The sequence below is a fragment of the Nymphalis io genome, chromosome 4 (genome assembly GCF_905147045.1).
Source record: "Nymphalis io chromosome 4, ilAglIoxx1.1, whole genome shotgun sequence".
Classification (NCBI taxonomy): Eukaryota; Metazoa; Arthropoda; class Insecta; order Lepidoptera; family Nymphalidae; genus Nymphalis; species Nymphalis io.
The window spans coordinates 8,882,733-8,896,549 of NC_065891.1; the positions used below are offsets into that span (position 1 = coordinate 8,882,733).

The 13,817-nt window shown below is 37.4% G+C and overlaps 3 protein-coding genes across 4 annotated transcripts in view; 2 read left to right on the plus strand and 1 right to left on the minus strand.

Annotated features, from left to right (window-relative positions):
• LOC126781635 (uncharacterized) overlaps positions 1–13,817 on the plus strand; it is a 96,881-nt gene that overhangs the window by 51,790 nt on the left and 31,274 nt on the right. The window lies entirely within an intron of this gene.
• LOC126781636 (mitochondrial ornithine transporter 1) lies at positions 561–13,248 on the plus strand. 2 transcript variants are annotated; one of them, XM_050506572.1, is made up of 7 exons: positions 561–625; positions 10,710–10,790; positions 10,881–11,125; positions 11,193–11,339; positions 12,359–12,491; positions 12,687–12,884; positions 12,989–13,248. In XM_050506572.1, the coding sequence occupies exons 2-7, from the start codon at positions 10,721–10,723 to the stop codon at positions 13,108–13,110; spliced, it is 915 nt and encodes a 304-aa protein (XP_050362529.1). In that variant the 5' UTR covers positions 561–625; positions 10,710–10,720; the 3' UTR covers positions 13,111–13,248. The 2 variants fall into 2 exon arrangements, with proteins under 2 accessions (XP_050362529.1, XP_050362528.1); XM_050506571.1 differs by lacking the exon at positions 561–625 and adding an exon at positions 10,077–10,241.
• LOC126781912 (uncharacterized) lies at positions 6,712–7,623 on the minus strand. Its single transcript, XM_050507034.1, has one exon. The coding sequence runs from the start codon at positions 7,621–7,623 to the stop codon at positions 6,712–6,714; it is 912 nt and encodes a 303-aa protein (XP_050362991.1).

Genomic DNA, 13,817 nt, shown 5'->3' on the forward strand with positions numbered 1-13,817 from the left:
CCATTTGTATGTTATTGTGTTAATTATACAATTTGACTTGATTCCAGTCAGCCTAGCTCTCCATGAATGTGAGATCAATGCGATGTTGTCTGTAATTGAGCCAAAAATTAAGCTTGTACTAGATGTTTTTTTCATTAGGTTCCTTAAGAGTAAGTTTGGCTGGTTTTAATAAGTTTGTAGTGAATCAGCTCATAGTGTTTATGTTTAGTTCTCGATGGAGACGTTCATTATTAAATTTTGTGAAAGCTGCGCTTCTATTTAGTCACTTTTGGTCAATCTGCTATCGTTTTTTTTATAAGAGGTTGGTGGATAATTGGTCTTTTTAATTAATAGTCTGTTGCTTGTACCGAGAATTCATATATCTCGGCGTCTATTAAATGTAATGGCATTCTTTAGTACTGAGGTAAGTCGGTTGAATTCTGTTTTGTCTGTATTTTGTGGTCTGCCATATTTTTCTTGCCTGACGTTTGCCTTAATTAATTCGAGAATGGACTTTTGGTAAAAGTGTTTGTCTTATCTGTATTTGATAAGGTTAGGAGTGGACACCTGTGCTGCTTGTAGTATGCAATTATTGAATAATTCCACTGCTTGGGTGACTTCAGAAATAGATGTATTTTGCAGTCAAGTAAGTCTTCTTACTCTCTAATGTGTGGCCAATTTGTTGTTTTGGTGTACAGTTTACAACTTTTTACAGTTACAAATTACAGCTTAACGGCATAATTACCCTGGCAGTGGTCCGAGGTTAAATAGTAACAGGAGTAGAATTTCAAATTAGAACCTGGTAGGTCTGCTTTCCTAACTACGAAGTAAACTAATTCTTGTTTCTTATTCGTGTTTGTAGGCCAGTAGGTTGGTTCACGGGTAGACGTTACACCGAGTTATAGTTAGGATTGATAAGTCTTGAACCACGTTTAATGTATTTCTCGTTATAATCTCATGCGGTAATAAATGCTATTGTTGAATTGTTCTTTATTCAATTTCTGGGTGCTTTAAGATGGTTTTAATTCATTTCTTTAAAGATTCTTTAAAGAATTAGAGAAAGAGATTTCTTTAAAGAAGAAGAAAGACAAGGACTCGTCTTACATCTGGAGAGATGCCATCGCGGTTGATATCTTGACAAATTTGGTTGGGATAATATAGACAACATAAAGAATTACTACATAAAGAAGCTGCCACTCACTCACTCCTCGATGCAAGAGGATAGGATCAGACTACTGATTTTGTACTTTGACGGTCATAGCAGCAGCGTCTTGCAGGCCGCTTTTGGTTTGGAAATTTGTAATGTAAATAATATATATTTTGGGGGCTACCCCTTTACAGAAGAACTGTCAGAAGTAAGCAAAGACGAAATCGTGATGGCAAATAATAATAATACAAATACTACTGCCAGGGTAATTATGCCGTTAAGCTGTAATTTGTAACTGTAAAAAGTTGTAAACTGTACACCAAAATAACAAATAATAATAAATAAATTTGTAAATCAAAATTTTTCATTTGCCCTCCCCGCGGAAATAAAAAAAAAGACCTTTCAGCACTTGTATGTATAGCCAATCGATTTGGCACCGTTGTAAGGACTCCAGAACAGACCAGGTCTCAATAGAGTCAAAATCCTTCTCATAGTCCAAAAATGCTAAGCACATGGGCGGATTATACTCTTCGGTATTCTGTATAATCTGCCACACTGTGTAAATGTGGTCTATGGTTCCGTACCCTCTTTGAAACCCAGCCTATTCCGGGGTCTGAAACTCATCAAGTCTACGCGTGAAGCGATTTGTGACGACCCTGGAAAACAGCTTACAGACATGGCTAAAGAATTAAAAATAGGTCTGTAGTTCTTCAAAAAGGTTTCGTCTCCTTTTTTAAAGAACATGCTGCTTTTAGTAGCTCCGTCGTAATTCCATCTTCCCCGGGGCTTTTCCATTTTTAAGCTACCCCAAAGCCATCACGATTTCGTCTTTGCTTACTTCTGACAGTTCTTCTGTAAAGGGGTAGCCCCCTTTACAAAAGAATAGTGGCTCTAGGATCCCTAGGGTCGAGTTGAGGACGAAGCGCTACTGATGTATATAATTTACCGTTGAAGTCTTGAACTTCCGTAAGAATCTCAAGCTTAGAAGCGACAACGTTTCCCTTTGAAGTGGTCAACTTCATCAGATGGCTTCGACCTAGTTGTTCAAAGAAAGTGCCATGCCCCTGAAATAGACGTAAATATAAGTGGGTAAATAAATGGTCAAAATCACAATGGTTGATTGTGATTGGCTAGGTGGTGGACCATTAGCTCCATCCTTTCCTACCTCACCCCGAATGACAACGCACGGAAACCCTACCTTTTTAAAAGATCACGCCATAATAACAGTAACTGCACTCTTCTAGTTAAATATTCATGATGAAACAAGTGCACCGATGCGAACTTTTAAAAAATATAAAGGACCGGTAAAGTAATCTGTGTTATAGTTATATAGTTATAAAATAGGTGTTCCAATTCGAAAAATGGCTTAGTCCACTTTTTCTCTTTTGCGCAATGACAAAAGTAAGTACAAATATATATTTTGAATCAAATTAATATAAAAATCATAATAACATTAAGTTTTCTTGCAAACAATTTTTATTATAAACATTACTCAACTACATACATAAACTACATTACTCAACGTATTTCATTTATTCCGATATATTGAATTATTTTTGTTTTTCAATTATTAGGTTATATTATTTTTATTATCTTTTGTATTATTGGTATTATTTCTAACCCACCAAACATATTTTCTGTTGTGTATGATTTTCAAAATTTACAAATTTTTAATTTATTGCCTACGCCTAATTTCTTGTTAACTTTTCTTTAAATTTACAACGATAGTCATTTATTTCATTTAATGTTTTGTAACTTTTTTTTTGTCATCTTAAATAAATATTTAATTTATTATTACTTATTATTGTTACATGATTTTAATCAAATAATTTATTAATTTAATGATTATTATATAAAGAGCAACTGACTGCATTAATATTATTTTAATGAGCATGCCGTGTACACACATGTTTAGGAATATAACCTAGCTTAAGTAAGTTCGTAATTTTAATGTATGTCATGATTATATTTTGTTTGTGTACCTAAATAAATAAATAAATTCGTGTTTTCGTTCATTTCCTAGCAAACGCCCTATAAATGAGGTGAAGAGGATCGCAACTTAACCACCAATTAAAAACTCCGGCAGACTTTAAGAATTATTTATTGTGACAAGTCAACAATGTTTACATTAGAGCGCACAGTAAAAATAGTTGAAATAATTAATTTATTCTGAATAAACAACAACAACAGCGCTTATATAGGCATTCCCCTCTCACGATGACCACCACGCGTGCTTGCCACTTTTGGGACCTCCTCCTAGGCGAAAACAAAAGCGATGCATGCGGCCATCTTGCTGGGGGTGTGGTCAAGCGTGTGACGTCGCTGCGAGGACAATAGATGCGCATGCGACCATATTGCCGAAGGGGCGTATCCATACGTGTGACGACATACATCAGACCACTGCAACATCACCTGATCCATGACGTAGTTGATCAGGTGATGTTTGTGCTGCGTTTAGACGCATTGTGCACTCGCCACACTACTCCCCCGCCGAGACCGTGACTACGGGCGATAGTAGTTTGGGAATCTGACCACTCTACCACTCCTGGTTTTACTGGCAGGGATGGCATCAGACTTCTCCTGAACTTTGATATTCTGGTCTGTCTGGTCCTCAGCGAGTATGTAAGCTGGTTTCAGTCTGTCTATGCTGATTCGCTGCGTTTTGCCTTGTACGTCGATGTCAAAGGTTTTCTCCTCGCGTCGCAGCACCCTGTATGGACCTGAATAAGGTGCTTGAAGGGGTTTCCGATGGGGACCCTGCCGGATAAATACGTGCGAGGTAAGCATAAGGTCTTTTGGTATGTAAAAAGTTTGATTAGAACTTGTGTGCCAAGATGATGGTTGTGGCCTTAATTTATTGACGTGTGTTCGGATTCTACCAATGAATTCGGTGATGTCCTCGATGGTTGGGGGTGCTGATGAGAAGAACTGTCCAGGTAACCGCAGTGGTTCCCCGTAGACAAGTTCGGCCGTTGAAGCTTTAATGTCATCCTTGAATGCGCTGCGTATACCTAGTAATACCCAAGGTAACACTTCTACCCAGTTCGGAGTAGAATGACAGGCAATTGCGGCTTTTAATTGACGGTGTAGTCTTTCTACCATACCATTAGCTGTCGGATGATATGCCGTTGTGGTATGATGGTTGGCACCGATGAGCTTGACCAGTTCTTTGAAAGCGCCCGACTCAAACTGCCGACCACGGTCAGTGGTGATGTGTTCGGGGCACCCGAACCGTGATATCCAACCACTGGAAAGGGCAGCAATGCAGCTTTCGGCGGTGATGTCTTGTAGTGGGTAGACTTCTGGCCACCTTGTGTAGCGGTCCACGATGGTTAGGCAGTACCTGTAACCTAAACATAAAGGTAAAGGACCTATCAAATCCAAGTGGATGTGTCGAAAACGTGCGGAAGGGCTTTCGAAGGCTTGTAGCGGAGCTTGAGTGTGTCTGGTCACTTTGCTTTGCTGACATTGTTGACACTCCTTTACCCATTGTCGACAGTCTTTGCGGATACCAGGCCAAATGTAGCGCTCTGTAACTAACTTGACCGTAGGCTTGGCTCCTGGATGGCTTAAATTGTGGAGCGAATCGAATACCTGCTTGCGATATGAAGGTGTGATGAATGGTCGAGGATTACTTTGAGAGACATCGCAGTATACCAGAAGAGCTGGCTCTGACTCTAATCGTATTTTCTTCAACCTAAGCGCAGACCCATTTTTCAGCAGGTCCTGTAGCTCGCTGTCCGCCTCTTGTGCTTTGACCAGGGAGTGGTAATCTAAGGGTATAGAAACTGCCTCGATACGCGAAAGGGCATCTGCAACAATATTTTCTTTACCAGCTATATATCTGAAGTCTGTGGTGAATTGGCTTATAAAGTCCAAGTAGCGAAACTGGCGTGGCGAACTGTTCTCTCGGTGATTAGCAAAGACAAACGTAAGTGGTTTATGGTCCGTGATGATACAAAATGTCCGAGCTTCCACCATAAATCTGAAATGTCTAATTGCGTCATACACTGCCAATAACTCTCGGTCATATGGGCTGTACTTTTTCTGTGATGGACTTAGCTTCCTCGAAAAGAATGCTAAGGGTTGCCATTCATTGTTCTTGAACTGTTGCAGCACAGCCCCTATTGCTGTATCTGAAGCGTCCGTCTGTATGGACAGTTCTGCTTGGGGATCTGGGTGGACCAAAAGCGTAGCTTCTGAAAGTTGCTTTTTAGACAGTTCGAAAGACTCTAATAGGGCAGGCGTCATGTTAATAGGCTGCGATCCCTTCGTTTTAGGCCCAACGAGGAGTTGGTTGAGCGGTGCCTGAACTTTTGCAGCATTAGGTATAAAACGGCGATAAAAATTGATCATACCTAAAAATCTTCGTAATTCTTTTAGCGTCTTGGGTACCGGGAAGTTCTGAATGGCTTCAACCTTCGATTCTAACGGCTGTATTCCTGCTGCTGACACGTTGTGGCCCAGGAACTGGACTTGCGTTTTGCCGAAAGTACATTTGTTGGTATTTATTAGAACTCCATATTCTGCTAGTCTTTGGAACAACAACTTGAGATGCTCTTGATGAAGGGTACTGCTGCTGCTGAAGACTAGAATGTCATCCAGGTACCCATAACAAAAATCTAAGCCCCGCAGTACCTCGTCCATGAATCTTTGAAAGGTCTGTGCGGCGTTACGAAGACCGAACGTCATGAACGGGAATTCGTAAAGCCCGAAAGGAGTGGCGATAGCGGTTTTCGGAATGTCGTCTTCGTATACTGGTATCTGATGATAAGCTTTAACCAGGTCTATGGTTGAAAAGACCTTACTGCCTGTCAACTGGCACGTAAAATCATGCAAGTGCCTGATAGGGTACTTATCGGGAATTGTACGGGCGTTTAGGGCTCTGTAATCGCCGCACGGTCGCCACCCGTCGTTTTTCTTCTTAGTTAAATGTAACGGTGATGACCATGGGCTGTCAGATCTTCTTGCTGTGCCACTCTGTAACATCTCATCGAACTCTTGCTTAGCAATTTTTAGTCTTTCCGGGTCTAACCGTCGCGGGCGGCTAGATACCGGTGGTCCATCGGTGGTACGGATATGGTGCACCGTAGAGTGTTTGGTGATGTGCGGCTTTCCAGCAGGGCGAGTGATTTCTGGGAATTCTCTAAGCAGGCGATGATAAGATGTATCTTCTAAAGTCGTACGGACTGAGGAAATTGTTTCCGTAGAACGTTGTTTCGGGAGTGCAACAGCAAGTGTGGTAACACCGTCAACGAGGCGCTGGTTGCGACAGTCGACTAGCAGGTTGTAGAAACTTAAAAAGTCGACGCCGATGATGGGCTTTGAGACGTCTGCTACGACGAAACGCCACGTGAAAGCGCGCCTAAGTCCTAGATCCAGCGTTAAGGGGAGGAAGCCATATGTGTAAATGATAGTCCCATTTGCAGCGAACAATTCGTATCCCATTTTGTTTCTAGGTTCCCGAACAGCGGATCTTGGAAAGACACAGAGGTCTGAACCGGTATCAACTAAATATTGCACTTTGGTCTTGCGATCCGTAATGAACAGGCGGCCCGAAATTGTAAGGCAGTCGTCTACCGCCACTACTGGCTGCCTTGAGAGTTTCCCATCTTCTTGTAGCTACACGGTTGAATACATTTGCGTGCGCGCTCGCCGAATCTATAATGGTACCAACAGTACGGGTAGTTATTTGTTTGTGAGCGGGAACGTGCGCGGGAATGTCGTCGCGATCTGTCTATGTCGAATCGTGAGCGGGATCGTGGCTGTCTTCGGTTAAGTTGCATGCTAAGTATCTCCATCTGCTTGCTCAGCTCAGCTACGGTCTGATTCAGGCTTTCGAAACTAGTACTTGGTACTCCTAGAGTGGAACTAGATGCACTGGCTACTTGCCCGGCTACTCGACCGGCTACTGGCACGGCTACTTGCTCGGACACTTGCAATGTTGCTGGAACGATTTCGTTGATACGGTCGGCAAGCTCTGCCATGTCTTCAAGGCTCATCTTCGTATGCTGCGCTGCTATACACGTCTGCAAATGCGTTGGGAGTCGACTTGACCAGATGGTACGGATAAAATCGGTTGGAACAGTTGGCCCAGCTAGGTGTTGTAGATGCCGTAAAAATTGTGTGGGCTTTCTATCACCGAGTTCCTCGTGCATTAGCAGTTGTTTTATTTTACGCTCTTGTGAAGCTGACAGCCTCCGTATTAATTCGGCTTTTAATTTGTCGTACCTGCCGGTGGAAGGTGGAGCTACGACCAGGTCCCTTATTTCCGCCGTGTGCTGTGGTTCCAGTTGCGCTAGTACGTAATAGAACTTCGTGGAGTCTTCTCGGATGCCGGACAGGGTGAATTGACCTTCGAGCTGTGCGAACCATAATTCTGGATCATCTGGGTTGAATACAGGTACTCTCACTCCAACTCGCATCGTTTCTCCAGTGGCCGGAAGGGCGGTAACAGCTGTGGCGTCACGTGATAATGGAGCGTCCGGCATTGACATCTTGAAAGGTCTTCTTCTTCTTCGTTCTTCAAACGTCGGGGTCACCAGTGAAGAGGATCGCAGCTTAACCACCAATTAAAAACTCCGGCAGACTTTAAGAATTATTTATTGTGACAAGTCAACAATGTTTACATTAGAGCGCACAGTAAAAATAGTTGAAATAATTAATTTATTCTGAATAAACAACAACAACAGCGCTTATATAGGCATTCCCCTCTCACGATGACCACCACGCGTGCTTGCCACTTTTGGGACCTCCTCCTAGGCGAAAACAAAAGCGATGCATGCGGCCATCTTGCTGGGGGTGTGGTCAAGCGTGTGACGTCGCTGCGAGGACAATAGATGCGCATGCGACCATATTGCCGAAGGGGCGTATCCATACGTGTGACGACATACATCAGACCACTGCAACATCACCTGATCCATGACGTAGTTGATCAGGTGATGTTTGTGCTGCGTTTAGACGCATTGTGCACTCGCCACAGAGGTATCTATTTTATCTCTATTCTCTATTAACGACAGTCAAATGAAAACAATCGGTCGACACTCCGGCACACGACTTTCCAACTAGAGTCTAGATCTAGAACCTGGGTACGATAATTATCGTACAATTACGATAATTGTAACAAACATCCGAGATAGCCCAGTGGTAAGAACGCGTGAATCTTAACCGAGGATCGTGGGTTCAAACCCGAGCAAGCATCACTGAATTTTAAGTGCTTAATTTGTGATTATAATTCATCTCATGCTTTACGGTGAAGGAAAACATCGTGAGGAAACTGCATGTGTCTAATTTCACTGAAATTCAGCCACACGTGTATTGCACCAACTCGCATTGAAGCAGCGTGGTGGAATAAGCTCCACACCTTCTCAAAAACGGAGAAGAGGCCTTTAGCCCAGCAGTGGGACATTCACAGGCTGTTACGAATACGATAATTTCATAACTACGTACGATGGTACACTACTAACGTACGTAGATTGTACGATATAAAATTTATATTAATATAATAGAAAAAAATCAACATAAATTCGTTAAATATCTTAATTCTAAATGTTTTACTCTGAATCATAATCCGCCTAAAATGATTTCCTTACTGGATCGTCGTACACTGCGAGATCAAAGTTTTTTATTTAAACTAATACACAACTTGAGTGAAGTCCATATCTTTTAAGCAAAATTTACTTTAGATGTAAAAAGGTGAACTCACTCAATAGTGCTTTATTCCACTTACCCTCCACTCAAACCAATTATGTCAAAACGAATTTATGTCGCTCTTGTAAGAGCTACAATAGGAAGTTTAATGACTAGGACATGTTTTCTTATACGCTCATTTTAAAAGAGAGTTAGTGTGCATCTGTCAATTTAGTCATTGTTTTTTTTAATATATGTATATTTTATTGTTTTGCTGTTTGTTAACTGTTCTTTATTGAATCTTCATAATTATTATACTAAATTGCTTGTTTACGGCCATTTATGAATTAGTTTTAAGTGAAAACTTGATTGGTGTGTGAACGAGTTAATTGTTGTATAATGTATGTGGAATTTATTGTATGTTTCCCAATTTTAATATAAATAAAAAAATAAAATTGCCATTATGATGTAAAATTTGATAATTACACTAACCAATAACAATTACAATTGTTTTTTACTGCCAGCGCCATCTATTTGCTCATTTCTTTCTTAGGAGCAATTGCAGCCGCTTCATGGCGCAATCCTTTCATTGGTTGCTACTGCCTGCCAATCAGCGATCGATATCGATATCTTGGTTTTGTAGACAGAGAACCTAATAGACCAAGGGGCAGTGAAACCGCGATTGAGACAGAGATAGTTTGTCAATGGTGCGTATAATGTTGCTATAGTAACTTCATTCCCTGTTTTGGGAGATAAATAATTTTCAGGATTTAATTAAAACAAAATGAGGTCATTAAATTTTACATTTAATTTAATTAATAAATTAACAGACTAAAACTATCTCTGTCTCAATCGCGGCTTCACGGCCCCTTGACCTATCAGTTTCTCTGTCTACGATTGAGTTAGAATTTTGAAAAATATGCTTGTTTTCAATTGTCTCTATCCTTTGAATAAATTATTAAATAAAAAAACCTACCTAACCTTATAATTATATTGCCTTTTAAGACTATGTTGCCAACTTGACAAAGAAAAGACTCAGTTGTTAAAAAATGAAAACAAAATCAATGTACATATGAGAAAACAAAATACATTAAATATTGTTCATATGTATCTATATTATTATATTATACTTTACTACTTGGCTTACACTATAAAGCAATATATTATTGTTTTTTTTTATGTATTATAATCATTATCCTGATGTACGATAATTTTGATTCATATACGATAATTTTACGGCCCTGGTACGATAACTGCCTGGCTTTAGGTTGAGAACACTGTTTAGAATATATAAAATAAAAATAGTCAATTGTGAAACGCGTTAGTGTGAGGTTGGCACGAACTGTATAATACTTAAAATAACGTGCAGATAGACGAAATTATAGGCGGATTATTGAGACAAATAAATAAATTATATGTAAAAAGCTATTGCTTACATTGAAATAATTAAATTCTAAGGAATCCTCGTGTTCTAAATCCGTAAGCAGTAAGTCCACACTTTATTAAATCTTATCTTTAGTTACAGTTAACCTCGATAAGTTTATCGAAAATTTAAAAAATAATTCTAATACTCATTTATTAACAATATTTTAACTTTGATTAAATTAAATTAACTGTAAATATAAAATTAATATTTGTAATTGACATATTTATTAAAACGGTATATGAAAAAGTACAAGGTGACTAAATTATATTTTTGTTATAAAATGATAACATTATTAATTATGGCTTGATATAACAATAATATATTAATGATTATATCAGGTCTTGTGAAATAATTAGTAAAATTATGAAAAGTTTATATTATTTTGCAAGTCATTGGATTTTCAAAAGTACTTATTAGTACTACTACTACCACAAAAACAATGCATTTGCAATATATTTTAAACAATAAAACTGATATTTTTTTTTTATTTAGATAGCAATGTTAAAAACCTCTTTAATTTGATTTTAGCTCATCTCAGCATGGCTCATTCATCTGGATCAAAAGGAAATTTAAAAAGTGGTTTAATAGACTTCACAGCTGGGTCATTAGGTAATTATGTAATAATGTAACAAACTGATGTTATTATTGATAAATTAATGTTTATCATCTCTTAGTTAATGAATGGTTAATATTTAATAGGTGGGATAGCAGTTGTGTATGTTGGACAGCCTCTGGATACAGTGAAAGTAAAAATGCAAACATTTCCTCATCTTTACAAAGGAATGTTTCATTGCCTAAAACAAACTCTCCGTAATGATGGTATAATAAGAGGGCTGTATGCAGGAACAACACCCGCAATAATGGCAAATGTTGCTGAGAATTCTGTATTATTTGCAGCATATGGTTATTGTCAAAAATTTGTGTGTAATGTGATGGGAATGGAGGTAATAATACTTAAATAATAAAAATATTAATATGTTAAAATATTTCATTAAATAATAACTTTTCCAGAGTGTCGATGAACTGTCAATGGTGGGCAATGCATCAGCGGGTTTCCTGGCAGCTTTTTTCTCTTCTTTTACACTGTGCCCAACAGAGTTAATCAAGTGTCAACTGCAGGCAATGAGAGAAGTTAACATCCAAGGCTCACAAACAGCTGTATGATGACTCTCCTTTGGGTATTTCGTTAAATATATTTCATTAATAGTTTATTTTTTCTATCAATATAATCATTATATTGTGTTGTTCTCTTCACTCATAACATGTTAATAATGATATAGTTGCATCATCTAACATCTATAAATGTTCTGGACATAGGTTAGATCAGTGATACTCTACTTTTTTCGGGACGTCACGGTAGTATGCGCAAGCGATCCCGTGGCGTCCCCCGAAAAGACGGTGAGGGTATCGCTGGTTTTTTGGTGGGTATTCCGGCGCCTTCAGCGGCGGCGAGCCCCACATACCTCCCCACTTCAAGTGGGGGAAACGCATAAATGCGTTTTTCCAGCGGGAAAAAAAAAAAAAAAAAAAAGTGATACTCTACTTTTTATTTATAGGGGTCACAAAATTTGTTTTCGGGATTGTTACAAATATAATTTAATTAAACATTTATCAATCATTTCATGATGTTTTAAACAGTCATTACCACCAGTAATTTAATTCTAATGATTTAGTTGATAAAAAGACCTTTGAAGTTTAAAATACAGTCGACAATACAGTAAAAGCAGGCGGGCCAACCAGAAAAGCCCGGTGGGCTACAGATTGAGTACATCTACATTAGATGATGCAACTAATATAAATCACCTATTTCATCATTCTATGTCAGTTTACATAACAATCATTCACTTTTTCCAATCATGTTTGTAACAAAGAAAGACAGAAAGCTTATATACTTTTTACTTTGCAATAATTATACTGTCATTACCTTATACTATTAATTTTAACCATAAGTAGTTTTATATTAAAAATAAAGTGTTACGATTATGTAAAAACATTATTAAACTATATATACTTTTTTATTATATATAATTAAAAATTAAATAGTTTGAATAGCTTTGATGTAAACAATAATAAAAATGCAATTATTTTACACTTTTGGCCAATAAACAATATGCTTTTTAACTTCAAGTACAGTTTAGAGAAAGAAGTTTTTTTTTAAATATCTATTATGTTTTTAGGTAAAGATAACTCCACTACAGTTGACTCAACAAATATTCAAACAATATGGAATACAAGGTTTATTTCGAGGTCTTGTACCAACAATCATGAGGGAAATGCCAGGCTACTTCTTCTTTTTTGGTGGATATGAAGGTATAAAATAATTTAATATTAGCTAATATTTATGGTTTTGTGCTTAAGTCCTATAAAGTAAAATTTTTATACTTTTTAACATTGAGCTTGATACATAAAAAAATATATGTATAATTTTTTTTTTATTTCACGATTAAAACATGCAAAAACATTTTAAGAAGAAATATTTATTTCTGTACCCATTAAATTTTTCAGGCACAAGAGAATTATTAGCAAAACCCGGTCAATCAAAGGATGAAATAGGTTTTGTAAAGACTATGATATCCGGTGCAGTTGGAGGATTAGTTTTGTGGACAATTATTTTCCCATCTGATGTTATTAAATCAAGAATACAAATATCAAATAAAAGTCAGAAATTCCTTACTGTTGGTTTGGATATTGTTCAAAAAGAAGGTTTGTTATTTACTATTTTAACCAAGTTGCTACAATTGTATATTCTTATGCTATAAACATACATAAGTTATATTTACTAATAAATCTTCACTTGTTCGATACAGGAGTGCTGGCACTTTACAATGGTCTCAAGCCAACTTTAGTAAGAACGATACCAGCAACAGCTGTTCTATTCGTTGTATATGAATATTCAAAGAAATTTATGTACCAGTCCTTTGGGGATTAAGTTAAGGCTAAGAGATGTTTAGAGGAGGCCTTTAGCCCAGCAGTGGGACATTCACAGGCTGTTACGGTTTACAGTTATGGTTTAAGAGATGTTTAATATTTACTTTAAAATATAATAATAAAACAATTATTTCATTAAGTGGCATTTTAAATACATATGTTGCCCTTATTTCTTATTAAAACAAATAAAATAATGTCAATCATTCAAGGTTACAATAAGATAAGAATTAAATCCGTGACTTATGTATTATCTAGTATTATAATTGTATTCGTATTGCTAGTTTCTGTGTTGTTTTCCTTTTTTAATAAATAATCGTTTAATTTGCGTCGCATTTTTTATTATAAATACTATTATAATTAACGCGTAAAATTGAAAAAGCCACTAATATCAATACCAAATTAGATCTTATATTGAAGTGTCTAAAAAAGTCAGACACCACTAAATGTTTTTTTTTTTCTCTTTTAAAATAGATTGTAATGGAAAAAGATGTATTTCTTGCAATAAAATTAAAGATTCACAATCTGATAACTCAATCTTTGTCTGGTAACTTTTGGAACTACAATTCAGGATTTTTTAATTCAAGGCTGTTTTTCGCTACATAAATAGACGTTTTATTTTAGTCTGCACTACAATATATTATATCTTCAAAGAATAGGGCTCGATTAAGCATCGGTTTCTAGGCAAAAGCTTTGTTTTTGCGTCTAGTA

Excerpts from the sequence above, each read along its gene's own strand:
- LOC126781912 (XM_050507034.1), bottom strand. The coding sequence starts at position 7,623 with ATGTCAATGCCGGACGCTCCATTATCACGTGACGCCACAGCTGTTACC.
- LOC126781636 (XM_050506572.1), top strand. The coding sequence starts at position 10,721 with ATGGCTCATTCATCTGGATCAAAAGGAAATTTAAAAAGTGGTTTAATA. Across the intron at positions 10,791-10,880 it reads CTTCACAGCTGGGTCATTAG|GTGGGATAGCAGTTGTGTAT; the intron begins GTAATTATGTAA and ends AATATTTAATAG. Across the intron at positions 11,126-11,192 it reads GTAATGTGATGGGAATGGAG|AGTGTCGATGAACTGTCAAT; the intron begins GTAATAATACTT and ends TAACTTTTCCAG.